Source organism: Orbicella faveolata, unplaced genomic scaffold (assembly GCF_042242905.1).
Source record: "Orbicella faveolata isolate gen_17 unplaced genomic scaffold, um_ofav_v1 contig_48, whole genome shotgun sequence".
Lineage (NCBI taxonomy): Eukaryota > Metazoa > Cnidaria > Anthozoa > Scleractinia > Merulinidae > Orbicella > Orbicella faveolata.
Genome location: NW_028301578.1, coordinates 4074826 through 4100262, shown reverse-complemented (window position 1 = coordinate 4100262; position 25437 = coordinate 4074826). Strand labels below are relative to the sequence as shown.

The 25437-nt window shown below is 40.2% G+C and overlaps 1 protein-coding gene, 1 long non-coding RNA gene and 1 pseudogene across 2 annotated transcripts; 2 read left to right on the top strand and 1 right to left on the bottom strand.

Annotated features, from left to right (window-relative positions):
* Nucleotides 1-2860: 2860 nt before the first annotated feature.
* LOC149096056 (substance-P receptor-like) lies at nt 2861-25178 on the top strand. Its single transcript, XM_089281283.1, has 2 exons — nt 2861-2987; nt 21885-25178. The coding sequence occupies exon 2, from the start codon at nt 21888-21890 to the stop codon at nt 22872-22874; it is 987 nt and encodes a 328-aa protein (XP_089137409.1). The 5' UTR covers nt 2861-2987; nt 21885-21887; the 3' UTR covers nt 22875-25178.
* On the bottom strand, nt 6427-7749 carry LOC149096058 (uncharacterized). Its single transcript, XR_016204597.1, has 2 exons — nt 7115-7749; nt 6427-6607 (listed from the first exon to the last, which is right to left on the bottom strand). It is a non-coding gene; the product is annotated as an uncharacterized LOC149096058 (long non-coding RNA).
* On the top strand, nt 14664-20814 carry LOC149096057 (uncharacterized; annotated as a pseudogene).
* Nucleotides 25179-25437: the final 259 nt, after the last annotated feature.

The window sequence follows — 25437 nt, the reverse complement described above, 5'->3', positions numbered from 1 at the left end:
CTTATTTTCAGTGGATTTATTCGCTTCGAACGGCGGGCACTCCGGAAATCAGTGTCCGGCCTTGTCTTTCTTTCAGTAGTGGAAACCCACAGAACGATAACTCGCCGAAATCGCTTTAGATCGGCCCGAGGAGCTGGCAAACAACAAAGAATACAACACAGCAACAGGGTAGGTAGATTTTATTCACAAACTATAAGAATAATTGGCTTTTCAAGCAAAGCCGTTGCATTCCCATACAAACCTTTATAAATTCAAACCGTTGTAACACAACACCTCCATATGCTGCAAGGCGGGAGTCATGTTTCGCGTGGTCAAATTCGGTCGTTATGTAATAGTACATGCCATATGTCGCGTTAGCCTGAACGTTCGCATAAAAAGGAAAAAAAAAAAAAGGATAACATTGAGAGCTTGGGCCGCCTGTGGTCAAGGCGGCCTTCATGGTATTTTTCCCCGAAAAGAGCAAGACTCGATCCCAAAATTACCGTCTTTTTACGAGCGCTTAGCAAGCCGAAATAATAAGCCTGGTGGGAAAAATTAACCCATAGTATTTAAATGTCATCCTTTTGCAGTTATTTAGCGTTGTCATATCCGCATGAAATTTAACTTGGAGTTTTAGAAAATTTCAAAATTATACGCATCGTAGCCTGCGTAGCAGGCGTATAAAGGGGAGGGGGTGGGGGAGGAGGAAGAGAATTCGGGGAGTATGTGTTAGGCTGGTCATCAAAATTTACTTTCTTAGTAAAGACAAAAACAAAAAAACAAAACAAAAACAAAAACAAAAACAAAAACACAAAAACAAAACTGTTTTTCTTAATTTACCAAATTTATGAAACCAGTGTAAGAATCCATTTTCCTTATATTTTTTTGGGAGTTGCTGTTTTAAAAGTGTGTTAATTCCTCAAATTAATTGCGTGTACCCTCACCTATCATACTAGAGTAATAAAGTTCATGCACACTGTGTACTAAAAAAAATGAGCAAGAAATTTACACTAAAACAATAGTAAGAAAATTCTGACAGTCCTGACCAACTTAATGAAAATACTACTTTCACTTCCTTTATCATTTCTCACATGAAATTCATTTCCTGATTTCGACAAACCTATTTATAACTATTGGAGCCCAAAATTCGGACATTTTTTCTTCCATTTTTTTATTAATTTTTAATCAATTTGGAGGATGCTTTACGGCTACCGGACATTGTAACTTCTTATTAGAGCCGATTTAAGACTTCTTGTCAAAGACTTTTCTTGGATTTAATGACAAAACACGAAAAAAAAAAAAACAACAACAAATACAAATTGTTCGTCGATCTTCCTTAGGAGTTTTAAATTTTCACCCCGGTAATTTCCGCGGGTGTTAGATTTAATGTAGTGGTATTTCAGTACATTTTTTAAAAAGAAAACCTAAACCAAAGATTCTAGTTTTTTTCTTCCTTTTTTTTTGGGTTTAAAATTTTTATATTGGCTAGTGACCAAATAGATTATGTTAAATGGTATCAAGCCATTGGCTACTACTAAAAGATAACATATATGTATATATAAAGCTAGAAGGCTTTCAATTTGTTTACTCATCTAGCGGTGGTAACACTAATAAGTGAAAGTGTTCTGTAATATAAAAGTCCTACGAATCTGAAATTGCAATCGACAAGGATATAAACTTCGTAATAACTTATTCTCTTGATTATTTCCAATGTCACACCACATCTGTGATTATCTAGTGGTGAATACTGAACTCTTTTTTGGTGAATGAACTGAAGAATGTTTTTTTTTTTTTGGTATTGTTATTATTAATTATCATTATTAATTTTATTTTCTTGCACCTTGCATAAACTATCAGCGGAAACTAAACGGTGCGCCAAGACCAAACACACTTCTGTTTATACTTCATAATCTTGATCTTGGTAGTTTCAATCAACCTATTCAATCTTTTTTCTTGCAGATAATCAGTGTTTCAGTGACAGCTGATTCATTGCTGCTGGTTTAAATTGTAAATAGCTTTAATTCTGTGTGGCGAAGATATTTTTTAATATGTAGATAGTGTCCCCAGTTATATTTTTGTCAAGCTAATTAAAATTCTCTTTCATTCACTCAAAGAATATTCTTGGAAGTTTAAAACTAATATTTACTATCACTTTATGATTTTCAGTTCGTATTTACAGTTTATTGAAATCATAATCTGTGTAATTTACAACAGAGTATTCTTTTTGCGAAAACACCCTTTCATTCGGTGATCCATTAGCCCTGAAGAAAGTTTAAACCCCGTCCATGTTCATACTACAACGGAGAAATTTAAGAACGCAGCTTTATTTCTACGGTTTGGCTTACCATCCACAATAATCCGTCACGAAAACGGTGGAATATTTGAAAAAGCCGGCTTCGCGGTTTAGTGTGGAAGGAAAACATTTTGACAACGGATCTTTTCGAAATCGATGAAAACGTTATAAACATGTGATTCCCAGCCAACTTTTTACTCAAACACAAATCCAAAATGACCGTCGATTGTTGCGTTTTTTTCAAACTCTTTCTCTGGCATTGTGTGGACGGGACCCAAGAGCAAAACCAAAGGCTACTAAAACTAAACAAAGTTAATGGAGTTCTTAGAACTGTTTAAAAACTAACTGAGTCCATTAGCAGACGCTGTTTTTCTCGGGTTAATCACTTCTACTAACAGCTACCATGCTACACTAGTTACAATCGCACTAATAAACTAAAAATAAAAATTGAATTTACTTTGATAAATTACAGATCCGGCAGTTGCCTCAAACAATTGACCAGTGTGAAACAAATGACGTCTATATATGTAATGTAAACCTTAATAAAAATAAGGCAGGGCGCAGCTTATCAAATTAATCCGCGCCCTTCGAAAATTTTACCGCCTGTGTAATGGGTTTTATGACAGTTTTGCACTCTATGTCAACACACGAAAGGCAGGCATCTCCTCTCTAAGAACAGCCTTGGCATTGTGCTTCGTATTTTAAAATTTTCAAGGTACGTAGGTTCAATTCTTCATTTCTTTGCTCAGAGCCTCGTTATAACAGTATCTCCGTGTGACTGAATTTTCCGAATTTACATATATCGTAACTGAACTTCAGCTAGAGATCTTGCTAAAAAAAGATCTAAAATTCATATTCATTTGTCGCTTGTTATGTTAATGAAACAAACCTGCTAAAGTGTTGATTTTGTGCAAGAACCTCATTTAACAAGAATTTTCGGGAAATTCCAAGTTACCCTCTTTTTTATATATTTATATAAGAATTTATTTTATAAGAATATCGAGACTGAAATTTACGAAATTTTAAGAATATTTTAAGAATAAACCCGAGGCTGAGATATTCAAACATAATTTCGTGTGCTGAAAGGCTTTATATTTTAAAATAAATCATATAAAGTTCTTCCTTTCTCTCAACTTCAAAATCAGCCATAAAGCAACAAAAACAGTACTAGCCGTATGTTCGATGCTAATAACATTTCTGTAAGACAATATGGGCTTCATATTAGGCTTCAATACATACAGACTGGCTCCAAAATTACTTTAACACCATTCAATCACCAAATACATTCGGAAACAGATATGCCCTACACTATATGATGTAAGAGATTTTCATACGAATATTTTCACCCTAAAATCGGCGGAAAATTAAAACGACAATATTCAACCTCGGCCGGAAAAACAATAGTCTTATTAAAAGAAGAAAAAAAAAAAGAGTGTAGGAGCTAAACCTTTAGACCATAAGCTATCGAGAAATTTACAGATCTCAAATTTCAGCTGCCAGTTACAAAGTGCACTACTTCTCAACTGAGTTGTCTGAATTGTGCTTCGTGCGCGATAACTTCCAAACTTTGGCAAAGATAAGAATTTTTATGAAGCTTCTGGGAAGATATATAGACAGAAAACCTTTTATTAAACCGAAAGTTTACAAGAATAAGTGCTAGATTTGCTCAGCTTTAACCAGATATACAAATAAATAAATGAAATGACTAAATGGATTTTTTTTGAGTTATGTTTTCCCCATTTTTATCGTCCTATTCTTAAGCTTTTAATAGAAGAAACCAGTCGAAATTTCAAAAGTCACCCTATTTCTTCCTTTTCTACACTAAGGTTTGTAAACTGATATAGTCACAGCCCCTTCTAAGTGCCAACACGTGTACAAGACTGCGTTGTGGGCCATTAAGAAGACAGGCCTTTCGGTAGAGATCCTGATTCTCCAACAACATACTATTAACCAATATACCGTCTCTTCTTCACTCATCATTTCCTACGTGTTATTCATTTTCAGTTGTCGATCTATTGACTCATTTTCACCCATTAGAGTCGAAAATACGTAATGTTTTCATTTTTTCGCAAACTGATATGTTAATTAATCGACACAGGAAATATTTCGGCTACTGAGGTGAAAGTTGCAATTCCTTACAACTGAGTTAAGACTTCCTGTAGCAATTAAGCGTTTGCTTTGAGCTCGGTAAAGTTTGGTTAACTGATATCATTACAGCTCTATCTAATTGCTAAGATGTACACAAAACTATATTGCGCGCCATTAAGACGACAGATCTTATTGATGAAGACAATTTGAGTTTTAATTAAAATATGAATTACTAATTTTCCATGCGTACGCATGTTGGTGGCAAACGAAATACCTTGTCTTTTTATTCCACTGGATAATTGTGTGCAAAATGTTTCCTTCTACCATGTTACCATCCCTATAAATTTGGAAAAACAACTTTTTTCCCCTCCATAAAACCTGGATCGCCTTACACAGGACCACAGAAACGCTTAATTCATGCCCGTTAGAGCATGCCTACATTAATTTAATGGTGGCTAATCGGGTCCTTCAAAAACCATTGGTCTCGCAAACGTTTCGTCGAATTTTACGGGTCTCACAGTCCTTTTCTTTTTAGCAATTATGTGCGTCTCACAGTCTCGATTTTACTCACGAAGCTCTCTCGGAGTCTCGATTTTTTGCAAGGCGAAGAGAGTGTCTTTAAGTCCCCATTTTTATTGTTTGTTTTTATAACTGACATCTGAGAGTTTGAACATTAGAATAAGTTGAAGTCTCGTAATTTGAAAGTCAAAATGTCTTTGGATGTAAAGAAAAACGCAGGTCTTGCCTTCTCGCGAAGTGTTGCATTTGCCATTCACCGCCTTTTAATTTAGCCCGCGTTAAATTCAACTGTTCAAGAAGGTTTTCAAAAAGTCGTTTCATTTTCGGCAGCCCACATTGCGCCGTTTTTAAGCATCCGGGTCGGTCGTTTTCCAATTTATCCGTTAGCGTTGAGAGAATTTAAATATATATTTTTTAAATTTTGTTCTGTTTTTATTATTATTGTTATTATTATTATTATTATTATATTTTTGTTTCTTTTTGTTTTCTCTTTTCATACATATTATATGCCAAAAGATCATGCTCTAGATGACACCGAACCAACGAGGAAAACCCTATATTCAACACCTCCCCGTAAAAAAATAGAGAGAGAGAAAAGAAAGAATGAGTAAAATTTTCCCTTCATGATACACCCCAGAGTTAAACGATACAAAATTACCTTTTTCAGTTTTGTGTTTTTTTGTAATCTGCAGAGTTAAAACTTGCATTAGGAAGCTAGATTTTTCAAAGTTTGCCCCAAAAAGGGTTCTAAGTAGAGGAGTAGAGGATGATACACAACGGCGCGAAACAGAGGACTTGCTACTCTTGTCCGCATGACTTCGTGCTGAAATAAATACAGTACAGCGCTTTTAAGTGCTCTTGGCGTACTAAATCCAGCAGTTGTCTCAAATAGATGACCACTGTGAAACAAATGACGTCTATAAATGTAATGTGAACTTTAATTAAAAAAATAAAATAAAATAGGGCAGGGCGCGGCTTATCAAATTGATCCGCGCCCTTCGAAAATTTCACCGCCTGTATAATGGGTTTTATGACAGTTTTGCACTCTGTGTTAACACACGAAAGGCAGGCAACTCCTCTCTAAGAACAGCCATTTTTAAGGTACGTAAGTTTAATTCTTCATTTCTTTGCTCAGAGCCTCGTTATAACAGTATCTCCGTGTTATTGTAATTTTCCGAATAAACATATATCGTAACCGAACTTCAGCTATAGATCTTGCTAAAACCCATCTTCATTTGTCGCTTGTTATGTTAGTGAAACAAACCTTCTTAAGTGCCGACTTTGTCCTAGAACCACATTTTAATTTTCGGGAAATTCCAAGTTACCCTCTTTTTTTATCTATTGATATAAGAATTTATTTTATAAGAATATCGAGGCTGAAATTTACGAAATTTGAAGAATATTTTAAGAATAAACCCGAGGCCGAGATATTCAAACATAATTGTAAATAAAATGAAAATTTTATGTTTTAAAATAAATCGTTTAAAATTCTTACTTTCTCTAAACCTCAAAATTAGCCATAAAGCAATGAAAACAGCACTAGAATAAGTTGAAGTTTTGTAATTTCCATTTCCTAAATCCAAGGAAACTGCCCTATAAAACTCTTCTTCAATCCCCAACAGTTAATCTGTTCTTGCATTATTGGCTTTATTTGGTAAGGTTAATTACGATTCTCAGTTGTAGCTCGGCGGCTGAAATTTATTCCGTTTTCTCTCCTTTCTTCTTCACCTACAAGGACAAATTAGAAAAAAACTAAGCAAACGTAGTTAAGTGGCAGTCCCGCTAAAAGCGGTCCACTCGACTTCGGGACCAAAAATCGTTTTCCTTCATTTTTTGTCAGTGAAAAGGGTTTGACACACATATATAAAAAAGCAATTTATTATTTTCCAATTCCTTCTTTTTGCTTTGCCACGAGCCAAAATTGAATTTTGGCCAAACTGAGGTTGCCGACCGTGATCAGAAAGGTAAAATTCACCGATTTTGTGAAGCATGCTACGTCGCCTAAAATGCAGCTCACGGAAATTCGTTTTCATGCGAATTTTAAGGTACATTCATTACTTTGCCTGACGAAATATGGAAACTTTTCGAAAAATTCGAAGCTTACCAGCGAGGCTGGAAGATACCCTACTCCGAGGCCTTTGATCACCTACTAAAATTTAGCCAAATTTGACGGGGAAAATCTCAAAAGTTGGGTCTAAATGAAGCCTAAAAAGCACACCACAGTAAATTTCATACCTTAATAAACCATTCTATAAGTTCAAACCGGCGGGTATCTCATTGGATTGCACGCGAGAACAGATTAAAATCTGCCACAGTCAGTATGTTTACATAGCTATCGCTCGTGTCAAAGCTCATTTGCATAACCCTAGCACCCGGTGAAAATAAATCTTCTTCCCTTCAGGTTCGTTTGTTGAACTTCTGAGTAGTGGCAAATAGCTTCCTTTAATACTTGTGTACACTCTACATCCAGTTTTGAGGTGAAGGTTGCGTTAAAGTTGATCAATTCTCAAGACTTGCGCGACTCCAAAAGTAAATAATGGCGCCGGTCTGCAGAAATTAACCGTGGCCGTCGTCCTGACCCTTCAATAAGTTCTGCCGCAGAGGTAGCACTAGGAGAAGAAGAAAGTCGTAAGTTTTCATATACCGTTTAATGGCAACTGAATCCTGTACTAGTGCCAAGACTACTGGGAGCTTGAGGGCTATATGCCCGAATTTGAAAAACAACAACGAACACTTGCCGGTTGCATCGCTGGGAAATGAACCTGAATGAACGGGACACGCTTGAATGGAACTATGGTTTGCGATGAATGATGGGCTTTACTTCTGTTTTATGCTTGATGCTTGTCTTTTAGTGTCTTACACAGCGCATACAGTAAACTTCAGGATCTGTTTATCGGGCCGGTTATACAACGAAAGCTGCACCGGCTTCGTCAAAATGTCACACAAGTTGTAACCTGACCAATTATCCAGGTATCTGCATGTGAGGCCCCAAAGGGTAGGGTTTTTCAGCCGTTTGGGTCATAAAAAGGGTATCCATTTTGGCCATTTTGGTTATAAATTGGGTATGGTGTTAGCCCTCTAGTCTTGAGTTGGGTATGTTCCTAAGCAGAAGCTACTTTTTCATCATTATCAATAAGACCTTCAACAAAAGCCCCTCATAACGTATGTTTAGGGCAACTGTGTCAGCCGCAACGGTCATAAATAGGCTATCGAATTTTTGGTCAGGTCATAAATAGGGTAGCAAAAAACGCAGATTTTGGTCATAAAGAGGGTAAGGGTTTTGGGAAGTGGGCCGCACACCCCCACTCAACTTTTCTGGAAGTACCCTTCCCCCCCCCTCCCCCCCTGGGCTAATTACCAGGGGCCGAGGGCAAACTCCTACCCCGCGCGCGCCGATCATTAGATTTGGCAAGATTTTCTCATTTCAATATTGATAATGAAAAAGCCACCCATTAATTTTTTGGACTAGTGCAATCTTTTCAGTATGACCGAACGACGACAATCATTGGACCTTTTCAATTTTTATCTACCTTTCCTCGGAAAAATGTAAGGAGTTGCTAATACACGAGGGCGGAGGAAGCAGACATGGACCTAAAATTCACTTTTCCTTTCCCGTTATCAGCCGTTCGTTTTTCATAGAAACCACAATGGAAGAAAATCAAAAGATGGCACCAAGAAACCTTCCAAAAACCGTCCATATTGAAGCGCGTGCAGATGTTGAGAGGCCGATTTCTCACTTTGTGTTTATAGGACTACTACCCTTCCCATTTTTTCTGACGACACCAGAATTATTGGCCATAAAAATAGTTTGTCTTTGATTTTTCCGCCTCGCGAAACATATATTTAAGTAATGGGACATGCACTCTTACTGGTATGGGACTCAAGTGACGGTGTGGACTTTGAACGTAATTGTCTTAAAATGCAATAGGCTTTTTTATTAAAGGTGTTATATCGCATCCGGCATACGTCAGTGTTACATCCTCATGCTGTCTGTAAAAATCATAATAGCCCGAAGAAAATACATATTTGAGAACATTTCTACATATACAATGTATAGCGAGCATTAACATATGTGAATTAAAAGTAGTGTTAATACAGACTTATATTCATAACCATCACTGAATAGGACCTAGCAGCAATAAAACAAAAGATGCGATTGAACCCTTTCGCCCGTAGTTCAGCAAACACCACTGGCCGTATTTTTTTTTACAACAGAAAAGGTTTGGTGACAGTTACACTATGACTTGACGCTACACTGAGATTGACGAGCTACTGAATCTATTTATAACACTCTTTATCCATGTCCTTTAGCTTACAAGTTCATTAAAGAAGACTTTCGCTCTCTGGTTTTGAGTCGAATTTCAAAATGATCTCACATGGCCTTGAGCATCGTGATATTGAATCCCATGGTCGGAGCTTATCGTTTAAAATCAAGAGCTCCTGCTCAGGGATGGAGGAGCGTATTTTGAATTGGGGGGTGGGGGGGGGGCTTACAAGCGAGCGCCATAGGCGCTTACTTGTAGGGGGTCTGGAGATATTTGTAACATTATTATTTCAAGTAATTTTGGCTTGAAATTGGGTTGAATAAAGCCCCCTCCCATCTCCCCCGGCTCCGACGTCCCTACTGCATTTGAAACAAGTTGACAATTATACCCCATTAATGACCAAATCGGCTGAAAAACCAGACCCTTTGGGACCGCCCATACTTACATAGCCCATATAAGGGAGTACTCTCCGGGCACCAACGCTTGAGTCCCATACCAGTAAGAGTGCATGTCCCATTACTTAAATACATGTTTCGCCAGGCGGAGAAATCAAAGACAAACTATTTTTATGGCCAATAATTCTGGTGTCGTCAGAAAAAATGGGAAGGGTAGTAGTCCTATAAACAAAAAGTGAGAAATCGGCCTCTCAACATCTGCACGCGCTTCAATATGGACGGTTTTTGGAAGGTTTCTTGGTGCCATCTTTTGATTTTCTTCCATTGTGGTTTCTATGAAAAACGAACGGCTGATAACGGGAAAGGAAAAGTGAATTTTAGGTCCATGTCTGCTTCCTCCGCCCTCGTGTATTAGCAACTCCTTACATTTTTCCGAGGAAAGGTAGATAAAAATTGAAAAGGTCCAATGATTGTCGTCGTTCGGTCATACTGAAAAGATTGCACTAGTCCAAAAAATTAATGGGTGGCTTTTTCATTATCAATATTGAAATGAGAAAATCTTGCCAAATCTAATGATCGGCGCACGCGGGGTAGGAGTTTGCCCTCGACCCCTGGTAATTGGCCCAGGGGGGGGGGGGGGGGGGTACTTCCAGAAAAGTTGAGTGGAGGTGTGCGGCCCACTTCCCAAAACCCTTACCCTCTTTATGACCAAAATCTGCGTTTTTTTGCTACCCTATTTATGACATGACCAAAAATTCGATAGCCTATTTATGACCGTTGCGGCTGACACAGTTGCCCTAAACATACGTTATGAGGGGCTTTTGTTGAAGGTCTTATTGATAATGATGAAAAAGTAGCTTCTGCTTAGGAAAATACCCAATTCAAGACTAGAGGGCTAACACCATACCCAATTTATAACCAAAATGGCCAAAATGGATACCCTTTTTATGACCCAAACGACTGAAAAACCCTACCCTTTGGGGCCTCACATGCAGATACCTGGATAATTGGTCAGGTTACAACTTGTGTGACATTTTGACGAAGCCGGTGCAGCTTTCGTTGTATAACCGGCCCGATAAACAGATCCTGAAGTTTACTGTATGCGCTGTGTAAGACACTAAAAGACAAGCATCAAGCATAAAACAGAAGTAAAGCCCATCATTCATCGCAAACCATAGTTCCATTCAAGCGTGTCCCGTTCATTCAGGTTCATTTCCCAGCGATGCAACCGGCAAGTGTTCGTTGTTGTTTTTCAAATTCGGGCATATAGCCCTCAAGCTCCCAGTAGTCTTGGCACTAGTACAGGATTCAGTTGCCATTAAACGGTATATGAAAACTTACGACTTTCTTCTTCTCCTAGTGCTACCTCTGCGGCAGAACTTATTGAAGGGTCAGGACGACGGCCACGGTTAATTTCTGCAGACCGGCGCCATTATTTACTTTTGGAGTCGCGCAAGTCTTGAGAATTGATCAACTTTAACGCAACCTTCACCTCAAAACTGGATGTAGAGTGTACACAAGTATTAAAGGAAGCTATTTGCCACTACTCAGAAGTTCAACAAACGAACCTGAAGGGAAGAAGATTTATTTTCACCGGGTGCTAGGGTTATGCAAATGAGCTTTGACACGAGCGATAGCTATGTAAACATACTGACTGTGGCAGATTTTAATCTGTTCTCGCGTGCAATCCAATGAGATACCCGCCGGTTTGAACTTATAGAATGGTTTATTAAGGTATGAAATTTACTGTGGTGTGCTTTTTAGGCTTCATTTAGACCCAACTTTTGAGATTTTCCCCGTCAAATTTGGCTAAATTTTAGTAGGTGATCAAAGGCCTCGGAGTAGGGTATCTTCCAGCCTCGCTGGTAAGCTTCGAATTTTTCGAAAAGTTTCCATATTTCGTCAGGCAAAGTAATGAATGTACCTTAAAATTCGCATGAAAACGAATTTCCGTGAGCTGCATTTTAGGCGACGTAGCATGCTTCACAAAATCGGTGAATTTTACCTTTCTGATCACGGTCGGCAACCTCAGTTTGGCCAAAATTCAATTTTGGCTCGTGGCAAAGCAAAAAGAAGGAATTGGAAAATAATAAATTGCTTTTTTTATATATATGTGTCAAACCCTTTTCACTGACAAAAAATGAAGGAAAATGATTTTTGGTCCCGAAGTCGAGTGGACCGCTTTTAGCGGGACTGCCACTTAATACTCTTATCATGGCCACCTGCATATGATCCGACAGTCATGACAGGTCGGGCTAATTAGAGCTAACTAAAATTACACTGAACAACCTGGAGTGACAACAACTCGTTTTCTGCTTTATTAGAACGCAGAATTCTGATCTACAAACACTAAGCTGAGGTACTTACTGTATAGAGATTTATTTTCTTTTTTCTTTCTTTTTACACTTATGACCTCGCTTAGCTAAAGTTGGTGATGGAGAGCTGTTTTTCGTTGGCTACAGTGCAGCTACATTCTAAGCATGATAAGTTCTAGGAGATCGGTCACTTGGAATGACATACAAAATCCAACCTCTGCCGTTAGTATTTTGCATGGGATTTCCAGAAACTTAAGGGGCTCAGTCTCGGCATTTTGTGTTATTTTGACCACTTACAAAATTATCTTTAAGGTGAAAGAAAACAGAAAATTGTAGTTTACTGAAACACCAAAGAGATAATAATTTACCATAAAGAAACAAGGATGGTCATGATGGAGAAGATGAACACGGATTGCAAACGACCAACATGAAAATATTTAGGCTAAACTTCTCAAGATGAGAAACCGTGACGTAGCTCCTTTAAAAAAACTTTTCGTTGCTGGGTACGTTATTTTGATTTGCCGCGAAATGAATGTCTGGCGCCTCATGATGTGTGGTATCAAAGTGATACAGGAAATTGTTTTGAGCATGTCTTGAATCAGTTCTCAATAGTAAACGTTTCATTATTCACTGATTATTCGAGTGATGGCTTCATATTACACTCGAATCAAAACGGTGTGCATAGGCCGCCAGACGCGCGAGGTCAGAAAACAAATATATTATTGTCTGTTATCTTAATCTTAATCTGTTAGAGCAGGATATTTAGCCGATGGGTTGTATAAAAGCTTCTATCTGCTCAAGATATATTCGTTAATGTGAAATGTTCTCACCGCAATCCCTTTGAGGCGCGGGCGGAGAATATCAGCTAATATCGAGGATGTGTGCGTTTCTCTGTGTAAAGCTTGGTTTAAACAGGTGTTCACTTAAAAATCGTTCTGTCATATAGTGTAGAGATGAATACAAAGGTTTTGTAGCTTCGGGTTGTTCAGGAAGGAAAAAACAAACTCTCCGTCGCCATCATTTTTTGTATAAGTTACAATTTTAATATATCAAAATTGGCATGTTAACACTACGGGGACCGTTGACAACGGCCTAACAATAGATTTGCCCAAATTGAATAGTTTAGATGCATGGTTAAACTAAGGATTCCGCTAATACTGAAATATACCATTTGTTGGTGTCAGTTTTTACTCGTGGATATGTCTATATCCACGGTATAATGAAAGGGGTTTTGCCTGCGAATGAGTCACCTACTCATTTGTAACCGGAGGACATACTGAATTTGAACATTAGTAGGTAATATTTGCACTGGTGTTAGGCCTACTTCACACTAGCGACATAACTGCGTATTCGCTTTATGTCGGTAATACGAACATCGACATATAAAGGCATAATAAAAATATCCTTATGTTGTTTTGTTCATGCTGTTTTGTTGCTAATATGTCAAAATGTGAACATGTTCACACTACAAACATAACGAGGTGACGTCCTTCTTATGGCGTTATGTTTATGCCGTTATGTAGACTTGCTACCAGTCGGCCTTCGCTTAATTAGTCATCGCCCTCGAGCGAAACGAGAGACAGATTTTTGAGCGACGAAGTCGCTGATTGAACAATAACTAATGGCGGTTAAAAAAGATAATTTGCATATTGTTAGTTACACGCACTCATCGGGTCTTCTCTGACATCCATTTCTCTTCTGATCTAATTAGCAAATAGTATTTTATCTAAAAACAATGCGTTATCGGCAGGTTACACCAGGGAATTTTAAATTATCTGAAAGGTTCGCAGCTAAAGCATCTGAACTATGTAAACAGCTACGAATAGCTTTGAGATAACCAGCAAGCAAGATCAATTGTTTCTAAGACCTGCTTGTTTTTTTTGTTTTTTGTTTTAATTTTTGTTTTCGTTTTTGTTTTCTTGTTCTTTAACTTTTGTTTTGTTTTGTTTTTGTTTTTACTTCTTTTTTCGTTTCTTAAAGTTTTGTTTCGTCTTTGTTTTTCATTGTCGTCTTCGTTTTTTTTTTTTTTTTCTGTTCAAAAAAAGAATAAAACGCAAACAAAAATTAAAAACAAGAACGAAAACAAAAATGCAAAAGGTTAAGGGAGTGTAGACCATCGATCATGCTTTGCTGGCAGTATCCATGACCTGACCGTTGTGTTTTGCTCGTCAAGCGTAATCACACATCGGTTACTATAATCTCTACTACTACTTTATTGCTTGTTCACTTGTCTCAGGAGAAGAATATAGCAAGTACAAAGGTCACAAAGATTGCAAGTAAAGTCAAGGATTTTTTCTTCATCTTCTTTTTCTTCTTACTCTTTGGGTTTTAATATTGTGTGAATAGTTCGTTAACTTGTAAGAAGCTGTTGAAAGGTCGTTGTATAAATAAAAGCATATCATTTTCAGAGCTCTCAAGCCTCACGCAAACGAATGTAATCTTATGCTCTTAAAGCGAACTAATTATTTCAAGGAGCCCGCAAGAGTAGCCTTATTTGTGTTGAAAGTCTGCCTACGGCCCTGAACTTCTACTGGTTTCGAAAGCAACGAAGGAATTATTTTCACACTCTACGATGATCGTTTTGTTGTTTGCGTGTTCTGTGTTTTATTGTTTGAGGTTTTCGTGTTTGAGTGTGATATAAACTCGACAAATGTAGACATATTGCATGTGAGCTCCTTTTGGCGAAGGGAAAATATTAGAAGGGACCCAAAAAACAAAAATGAAAACAAAACTTAAAAGAAAAAACAAACACAAACATTAAAAAAATTAAAATGGTTGGTGACCCTTGTGAGCTGCCGTATTAAGAATCATGAAGCATGCTACATTACTTGAATGTGTTGGATGTAAGAGAGCCAGGTAAAAATAATTGCCAACCGGCGGTTTTCGGCACTTTTAACTGAATTCTTAGCGAGGTTGTTAAAAGGTTGTTAAAAGGTTGTTAAGAAGTACACGAACTAGACTTCACGTTTTCAGGAATAGCCCCAGTTTAGTTAGGAAACAATTAATTCGTGTTTGATGTCTAACCTAAAGGAATGCTTCACAGTTCAACTACAAGAACGTGATACCGAAAACATCTGGATTATTCTCAACTATGTAAACACAGATATCAAGAGGTTTTAACCTCGGCTATTATATGTAACCACTCTAGCTTGAAATGTGTTACTAGTATACTTTAAGGGTAGTGAATATAGCCAAAAGAATGATGAAATAATAACAGCAAACAGTAACAGCAGTTTGCTTTAGGTGACCACGGTCAGTAAAGGAGAGGTTTTTTTGCCGGAATACAGAAACAGCTGTCTTCAACTGACATATTAAAGTATCATGGTAGGTGGATTGACAGTGTTTGGAAATCGCGCTCTTACGCTGGCGCTTTGAAAGAAAAGCACATCAACCTATACATTTTCTGAAAACTTAATAGTTATAGAATACAATCATTTCTCTTAAATTTTCTAAGAAGCTATTGTCGCAGTGATATCAAAAGAAATACCCAGAACCACGGTTTGGCTTAAAGTGGTTCACTTTCGCACGTGAATTATCGGAGCGGTGCAATTGACATCGGGTGTCGGCGATTTTTCAGATATGGGTTGGGTTTTTTTCTACACGCTTAAAGTTTGATATTCTCAATGCTGACGTTTCCTTCTACTAAAGAGGCCATAACTTTGAAGCGGAATCGAAATTACACAAAGCCCGACACTCTTTTTCGAAGAAGGTATGATTAGCTGTTAAACATCCCCTCTACACTGACAGATGTCGGCATGGGTCAGTTTGCTACAACAATGGTTATGACAACTTGAAATAAACAGATGTCTACAGTTCTGGCGCGGAATCCCGTCGCAGTGAAATCGTCCGAGAAGCAACAAAATGACTGGGACCTTTATACAGGTTTGTATTGTAAGTGCCGTCGATCGGCGACATTGGTATTATGTTGCTCAAGGTTAGGCTTCTTCGTTCTCCAGACATTTTTTGAAACCATGCCTGGTGAAGCCAAAAAGAGGAAATCTCGAGATCCACATCGTCTACATCTATATCTGCGCTTGACTCCTCTCTCCTTGTTGAAGTTTCGGAATCGCGTCCGTTCTCCAGCAACTTCGTGCGACTAGGACTTGTTGTAGTTTGTCCTTCAGCTTCATTGGAGGGACTAGCGTCCTCGAGTTCCTTCAACCACTCTTCTTGGTTACACTGCGGACAGTGCGACTCCCCGGGGGGGGGGGACACAGCCATATATGGGGTATATAGGTATGTGCCGCTTTGAAGGGTATGGTTTTCAAGCAGTTTACTTTAGCATAGGGTATATAAATCAGAGCGTTTGGGTCTAGGATAGGGTTTAATTTTTCAAAAAACTGACTAGTTGGTTGAAGACTCTATCTAGACTAAGGAAACCAGGAATTGCCACTACAAAATATAAAAAAAAAAAAACTCAGCAAATCGGCAAGTTTAAATTTACGCAAATCAGCTTCAACAGTGTCGATAGATGGGGGGATTTAGGGATTTTACTCTAGTATATGGTAGCAAAATTCAGTTGAACTAGCTCTGCCTATAGGCTAAGGGTTCCAGGGTCCCAGCGGCACATCCCAAGCCAGAAATTCCCAAAGTAGCACCCACCCCCCCCCCCCCCCGCCTCCACGGGCTGCGACCCACGGTCCCTCAGAGCCAAAGATCTTGTTCTACCAGATTTTGGCCTCTTCGGCTTCTACGAAGACGAAAATGGGCAATAAGTTTTCTTGCGTTTTCGTCCTAACACAAAGAAAATTTGACAAGAACGAAAGCTAACTTGGGATGAAACAACCAAATCGAGAACAGTTCGCGTATCACTTTACACGTGACAACTGGCGGTGAATTTTAATTAGAGGGCGCCGTAATGGGTTAATGAGATTTCCCTTTATCTTAAAAGTAAAAAAAGCTTTTTTTCCCCATTCTTTTTGCAAAATATTTATCTCAGGCTTCTCCATTTGAAAAGCAAACAAAAAAACAAACAAACAAACAAACAAAACAAAACAAAAAAAAGAGAGAGACTTTCGCATTTTTCGTAAAAATCCACCTACCATGATACCTTCGCGCCAATTGTTTCTGCGCATCCTTACTGCACGCGCAAATTCACACGCCCCGTCATGCATCGATGCGCGCGCTAAGTAATAATATAAACAATCATAGGGCAATTTCGAGGAAAAGGTTGTTATTCATCGTAGTAGATGCAATAGTAAAGTGTATTATCGGTTGTCTCACGATGTAGTCACTTGAGATGTAGATCGCGATGTTTCGACTGCTTACTTCTAGTCTTCTTCAGGCGATAAGGTCGACTGATTGTACGGTATCATTTATATCACAAAGATCGGCTGTGATTGCTGCATTTCGATCCTCCTATTGTTCCATTGTTCCGGCGAGTAGCTGTTCCCTCAGTGGTCCGCTGTTGTACCGTTCTCCTGTTGTTGTGTTTCTTGATTGTGGGTATCCATGCTTCAGGAATTTCAATTCCACTATCCCTATTGATGTTGTTAGGGTGAAGTCTGATGTGAATAGCTCCCTTGACCCTACGTGTGTACCAGTGAGGATCTCGATCAATAAACTTGACCTCATTCCAGATAGGATAGTGGCCAGTCTCGTGGGTGTGTTCAGAAACGGCGGAGGTCTGGGTACGGGCGAGTCGTATATCCCTGTCGTGTGTATTGATCCTCTCCTGCATAGATCTCCCTGTTTCCCCGATGTAGACTTTGCCGCACTCACAGGGAATCCTGTAGACAACACCATCTTGTTTAGCCGGATTGACGGTGTCCTTTGGTCGCACTAAGTGTGACCGAAGTGTCGTGTCGGACTTAAAGACGGTGCGAATGCCTTGTTGTTCTAGGCAGCGGCGGAGAGACTCCGAAACTCCTTGGACATAAGGTAAAACGGCGGTGGATCTAAATTCCGCGACAGGCTCTCATCTTGGGGTTGTTCGTGCCTTTGTGATCTTCTGTACAAAAGAGGAGGGATATCCGTTAGAAACAATTACAGATGACAGATGTTTCTTCTCTTCAGCGATTACTGATGGTTTGGTCACGAGACGTTTAGCCCGGTCGTACAGACACTTCACAATACCGCGCTTTACTGACTGAGGGGTGGTGTGAATCATACGCTAGGTACTGATCAGTATGTGCTGGTTTCCTGTAGACACTGGTGGTAAGGCGGCCATCAGGTTCTTTGTAAACTGAAGTGTCGAGAAAGGCGATCTTGTTGTTGTTCTCGATCTCCATGGTGAAACGGATTGATGGTTGTTGACTGTTCAGGTGTTGCAGGAAGACGTCAACTCTATCCCGATCCAGGATGGTGAAAGTATCATCTACGTAGCGTTTCCAGATCTTAGGCTTGCAAGGTGCAAACTCTATTGCTTGTTCTTCAAATATCTCCATCTAGAGATTAGCAATAACCGCGGATACAGGGCTCCCCATGGCTGCGCCGTCTCGTTGTTCGTAAATCGATCCGTTGTACTGGAAGTACGTAGATCTTAATACGAAATCCAAGAGGTGCGCGATTTGAACTGGTGTAAGTGTCGTACGGTCAGCCAGGCCTGCGTCGTTCTCCATTTTTTTGTAGCGCGGCTTGCACGGCGCCCTCGATCGGTACGTTGGTAAACCGTGACTCTACGTCGAAAGACATCATGATCTCGTGGTCCTGGATCGCTTCACTGGCGATGGTGGAGGCGAAGTCAGTTGAGTTCTTCACTGTGAAGCTCCAGTTACCTGCCAGGGGAGATAATACGTTAGCCAAGAAAGCAGACAGGTCGTATGCAAAGGTGTTGACACACGACGCAATTGGCCTAAGCGGTGTGTCGGCCTTGTGGATCTTCGGCAAACCATAGATTCTAGGTGGTTGTTTGTGTCGGGGTCTGATCTTATTATAAAACGCCTCCGATATGTGCCCACTCCGTTTCAGGGTCTAAATTTCGCCGTGATTCCTACGAGCGTCCCAGCCACCGAGATCATCGCCAAGATTGAGTCAGCAGTCAGGCCACTAGATGCGGAGCGAGCAGACACAGTCAGGAGATCCGTCAACACCATCCTTCAACAGGCACAATCACCCACGCCCAACATCACGAAGGAACAGCAGGAGGCCCTTAAAGGCCTAAAAGAGGACAACTCCATCACCGTCCTTGCGGCCGATAAAGGTCGCGCCAGCGTAATCCTGGACGCTGACAAATACCACGCAAAAATATGAGCGCTAATTCATTCCGGACCGCACCAGGTGCTCTACAAAGATCCGGCAGACCGCTTGACCCTGAAGCTATCTGAGAAGCTGCTAACCCTGAAACGAACCGGGCACATATCGGAGGCGGTTTATAATAAGATCAGACCCCGACACAAACAACCACCTAGAATCTATGGTTTGCCGAAGATCCACAAGGCCGACACACCGCTTAGGCCAATTGCGTCGTGTGTCAACACCTTTGCATACGACCTGTCTGCTTTCTTGGCTGACGTATTATCTCCCCCGGCAGGTAACTGGAGCTTCACAGTGAAGAACTCAACTGACTTCGCCTCCACCATCGCCAGTGAAGCGATCCAGGACCACGAGATCATGATGTCTTTCGACGTAGAGTCACGGTTTACCAACGTACCGATCGAGGGCGCCGTGCAAGCCGCGCTACAAAAAAATGGAGAACGACGCAGGCCTGGCTGACCGCACGACACTTACACCAGTTCAAATCGCGCACCTCTTGGATTTCGTATTAAGATCTACGTACTTCCAGTACAACGGATCGATTTACGAACAACGAGACGGCGCAGCCATGAGAAGCCCTGTATCCGCGGTTATTGCTAATCTCTAGATGTAGATATTTGAAGAACAAGCAATAGAGTTTGCACCTTGCAAGCCTAAGATCTGGAAACGCTACGTAGATGATACTTTCACCATCCTGGATCGGGATAGAGTTGACGTCTTCCTGCAACACCTGAACAGTCAACAACCATCAATCCGTTTCACCATGGAGATCGAGAACAACAACAAGATCGCCTTTCTCGACACTTCAGTTTACAAAGAACCTGATGGCCGCCTTACCACCAGTGTCTACAGGAAACCAGCACATACTGATCAGTACCTAGCGTATGATTCACACCACCCCTCGGTCAGTAAAGCGCGGTATTGTGAAGTGTCTGTACGACCGGGCTAAACGTCTCGTGACCAAACCATCAGTAATCGCTGAAGAGAAGAAACATCTGTCATCTGTAATTGTTTCTAACGGATATCCCTCCTCTTTTGTACAGAGGATCACAAAGGCACGAACAACCCCAAGATGAGAGCCTGTCGCAGAATTTAGATCCACCGCCGTTTTACCTTATGTCCAAGGAGTTTCGGAGTCTCTCCGCCGCTGCCTAGAACAACAAGGCATTTGCACCGTCTTTAAGTCCGACACGACACTTCGGTCACACTTAGTGCGACCAAAGGACACCGTCAATCCGGCTAAACAAGATGGTGTTGTCTACAGGATTCCCTGTGAGTGCGGCAAAGTCTACATCGGGGAAACAGGGAGATCTATGCAGGAGAGGATCAATACACACGACAGGGATATACGACTCGCCCGTACCCAGACCTCCGCCGTTTCTGAACACACCCACGAGACTGGCCACTATCCTATCTGGAATGAGGTCAAGTTTATTGATCGAGATCCTCACTGGTACACACGTAGGGTCAAGGAAGCTATTCACATCAGACTTCACCCTAACAACATCAATAGGGATAGTGGAATTGAAATTCCTGAAGCATGGATACCCACAATCAAGAAACACAACAACAGGAGAACGGCACAACAGCGGACCACTGAGGGAACAGCTACTCGCCGGAACAATGGAACAATAGGAGGATCAAAATGCACCAATCACAACCCACCTTTGTGATATAAATGATACCGTGCAATCAGTCGACCTTATCGCCTGAAGAAGACTAGCAGTAAGCAGTCGAAACATCGCGATCTACATCTCAAGTGACTACATCGTAAGACAAACGACAATACACTTTATTAATGATAGGGAAGATGGTCATTTCTATAGCTTTGCCTGGATATTTTAAAGATCTTGAACGTTCGGTGACCCCATTTGTCTTGTGGTGGATCATTTTCTCTACCGATTTTCCACGTTTGGCGAAAACATGAAGAAAATCTATCAATTAGAAGTTCGAATTTTTTGCAAAATGCACCATTGAATTCCGTTATTTTAAGCTATTCATTTATCTGTGCGGCGGTTTCAAACGCCTCCGGGAAAGGGAAATCAGTGGCTACTTCCATATCTACGAATTAATGACAGTTCCACTTTAATTTTAGTTTATTGATCAGTCGTAGCAGAGCTTGGATCAAGAACAGTACTGTTAGCTGCGCTTCTGTCTCGTTATTCGAAATAATTTGTAACATTTTCGTCGCAGCCCGTTAAAAGGCCTTTCATCACACTTCACATCTCTTTACTTAGCATAGACTTTCCAAAGACAGTGAATTATATTCAGATGAAACGTACTGGAACAGTTAAAAAGCTTGCGAGACCGAGTGTTTGGTGAATGTTTAACTACTTGGCTGTGATACTGAAGGAGGTATTTGCTCTCAAAAACTACAGAAAATCTCGGTGGTAAATGTTCTAATGAACTAAAGTACTCTGTAAAATATTAATTATTTAAAACCTTCTCAAACAAAAACGTATTTAATACATCGGTTCAACTTACTACAAATCATGTCATGTACTTCCAATATTCAGAAATGATATCTTTGTAGCTTGATAAGAAACTGGTGTCTTATGCTAATTAGGCTAACATCGTAAACAATATTTCAAGGAAGCGAGCGGAATTGAAACGAGGGTCCTGTGGTAAGAAGGTGAATAACCACCCCCTCCCACCATCACCCTCCACCCGTGTCGAAGAGAATAGCAAACATCCACCACCACTGGGATCAAGTAAAAACTCGCAAAATTTCAAAACCACCGTAAAAATTACTTTTTTGTGTTTTCGACCTTAAAACGTTTAGTTTTAAGAAGTTCCTTCACTTTGAAAACATTTTTTGTTTTGTTTTAATTCACAGAACATGACAGACGATAATACCATCGTACTGTCTCTGACCGTGCTTTATGCCATAACAATGCTCGTAGCTTTGGTTGGTAACACACTGCTGATCTACATCGTGTGGAAGAAACCAAGAACAAGAAATCTGACAAGTTTCATGTTTGTTAACATGGCGGTGGCTGATTTGATGGTTGTTGTGTTTCAGATGCCTGTCAGCATTACTCACTTTTATGTCTCTGGAAGCTCTGAGTTTCTTCAGGTTTTTAGCTGCAGGTTTCTCTACTATGCTGTTTATGTCTCGACGATCGCCTCCATTTTCTGCCTTACTGTAATAGCATTTGATCGATACTTTGCTGTTGTGCATCCTTTCCGGCGGAGCATTTGGTTCAGGAAGCCTAAGATCATTACGCCAATTATTTGGATCTCATCCATGGCCTTGATGTCAATCGTACCAGTTGCTTTCAAGCTCATCCGAGGCAAGTGTCGAATTAAGGGATCTCTAATTTTGCCCTTCTATGCTTACTTTTTTGCTGTCGGCTTCCTCCTGCCCCTCGCTGTGATCTCAGTTCTGTACACCCAAGTTGCTCGAAAACTGTGGTTCCATGAAGTGCCCGTGGATCATAACGTAAGTGAAAATCAACGAGAACAGGAAATCCCCAAGAAGAAAGTCATCCGAATGCTCATCATTATTGTGGTGGTGTTTGCACTCTGCTGGCTTCCAGTGCACGTCTATCAGATGGACGAAGGTGTGAGCTTCGGCGTGAGTGGGCGTGGGGCGATGTGGGATCCTTATGTAATTATCTACATTTGCTACTGGTTCAGCCAGGCTAACAGCGCCATAAACCCTTGGTTGTATATTGGTCTGAACGGAAAGATGAAAGCAGCTTTTAAAAACATGATCCTATGCCGCGACGAGGAAATCACTGGTCGAGGACAAGTGACCTTAACCACCACTAGAAGAAGCAGAGGGAGTTCCACACTGCAATCCATGTTGGAAGCCAGAGTGTAAATAACAGTTCGTTCTTCACTCCAAAGGAGTTGCACAAAGAACGCTTTGTTAAAAGCCAAAATGTAAAAAAATAGTTTGTTTTTCAACCCAAGCGAGTTCTACAAAGAACTAAACGCTGGAAACGAAAATGTAAGTTATATAGTTTGTCCTTCATGCAAAGTGGGTTCTTCCAAGTACTCCTAGGTGGAAGCTTAAGTGTAAATACCAGTGCCCGTTTGTTCTTGACGAATTTGCTTTCGTCTTACTTCATTTCTAATAACGCTCCTTACCATAAATACTCACTGTGATTGGGTGCTATTAAGTTTATGTCGAATTTGTCGATAGCAGTATCTTACAAAGTCTCGCACTAAAACAAGTGCGGTACACACCTGACATGGCATGTACCTCATTCGTTTACAGCTGTTCATTACCAGTAGTTTAACCAGTGTCATTTGCAAGAGATTAGCCTCTTAGTTGAAAAACGTTTCAACAAGGAGGGGTGCTCCAGAAGCGCTTCCCAGCGAAGCATTTCACTATCCTAACTAGACGCTCTAAGCGCGTTTACTCGGGCTTCGTACCACAGTATCAAATCGTACTTTACAAAAACGCGTATTGGACACGATGAAAGGAAATTAAAGAGTCAGGATTTTTTAGTACAAGAGGTCCGCTTAGATATTTACTATTCAAGTTGCTTCGTTGAGTGTGTCCTCCTCATCCTATCGAAAGTTTTGAGTTTAAACCATTTTGATTCAGGAATGAAGCACAGCTGTCTACGCACTGATGGAGAAGTTGTTTGCAAAAAAAATTTCGAGGTCTTTTTACAACTTATGGCGATTACTTTGTACATGCTAGCAGAAATTGTACGAAGTTTGTTTACTTGTCGTGACGATCCGAGTAAATTGTGTAGCTGAACATCTTTGCCGTGTTGCGATCTTAAACCCTTTTCAAGAGTCATATCTGCTTTGGAGAGCGGATAATCCCTTTCGACAGAGCCAAAACGAATCACGATAAACTCCTTTGCGAAAACAACAGTCCTGTGACTAGGCTTAAATTGCATTGCACATAATTTGCATAAACTTTCAAGTTGTGTATTTTGCGGATAACTTCCAAGAATTTGCGACCCTTAACGCAGTTTATGAAGAAATATTCAAGCTACATATTTTTATTGAATCAAGGCAGGAGTATGAAAAAGACTCTCATTTATAAGGGACTGCCTATTTTTTTGCCAGTGTTTTCGTAGATTGAACTCATACCGCAATCGGCTCAGTTGTTACCTCACGAGAACGTTTTGAGCGTGAACTTTGCTTACCTGGCTGGCTTTCAAGCAATATAATTCGTGGACCGACCCTTTCTGAAAACGATCGGCATCTTTGTATGTGTGATGAACGTATAAGGCGCGATTCTTGCCAAAACTTTCTTCGCAAAACACCGCATTCTGTCACGAGGAGCGAGCAATGCCGCGTTTCTCATCCCCAGTTTTTATGGTCTACGCATGGAACACCTGGGACCATGACCCTCTTTTGGCGACCAAAACGCTTGCATTTTATGACTCGGGCTTTCCTACGGAAGCCCGAGTAATAACAGATAGAGAGATATTACTCAGCGGACAACTACTGGGGTAAAAACCTCGCGGAACTTTGTCATCCAATCAGAAATAAAGCTAAAACCAAGCATGACACGCTCGCACACCTTTTCCCGCCTTTTAAGTCGGCTACGTGTCTTGGCTTTGAGTTTTAATTGGTTCACTGGAGTGACTACTTTAGTTTTGTTGTTTTACGACTTTCGAAGAAAAACTACAAATAGTCTTAGTAAATGTGTCATCTAGCTTGTCTACAAAAGCTTTCGTTTTAGTTAAATGTCAAATAAAATACTAGAATAGTCAGTACAAGTAAATGCCTAATTTTGTAATTAACAGGTGACGGTTTTGCATATCTGATCTTGATTAGCATAGATTTTTACGATTTTATTTCTCCGCCTGCTCCTAAATTTTGGTGTCGATCGAAAATGTAAATCAAAGAATCAAGACAGTGTTTGACCACATTTCCAAAGGCCTCGAAGTTCGTCAAAAATACTCCGCTATGCGTCTATTTTAACCCTCTTTTGGTGTTTGGATATGTGGTCAAATACGGTCGTTTTTGCCTGATATATTACAAATTGTTTATAGGTGCTGATGACATGACGTGCATAACGGATTAAAAATAAAGACATGGTTTATCCCTACGATAACCACCAACGTTTCTGATTCCAACTGCGACTGTGCTTACGTGGGCGCATGCAGTTTTAACATGTGTTGATAATGGATATTAAAAGAAGTAAATAAATGGCTATCGTTTCCTGCGAATTTACTGTGTGTACCCTCGCGTGTTCCAGGAGGCGTTTCACATGCATTCTGCTAAGCGAGCTGCAAACGCCTCCGTGTTCTGAAGGTGATATGGAAATATGACTTATAGAAGGTTTGCTAGTTTCCGATGCTCAAAGAAATCTCGAAAGACATCCACATTAAATTTTTCGCAGACCAAGTCACAGCTGTGGATGTCTTGTAATCGAAAACCGCCATTTTCAGTGCCGAACAACTCAGTTTTGG

Bases quoted from the DNA above. Each gene is read 5' to 3' on its own strand.
- LOC149096056 (XM_089281283.1), top strand. From the start codon at position 21,888: ATGACAGACGATAATACCATCGTACTGTCTCTGACCGTGCTTTATGCC.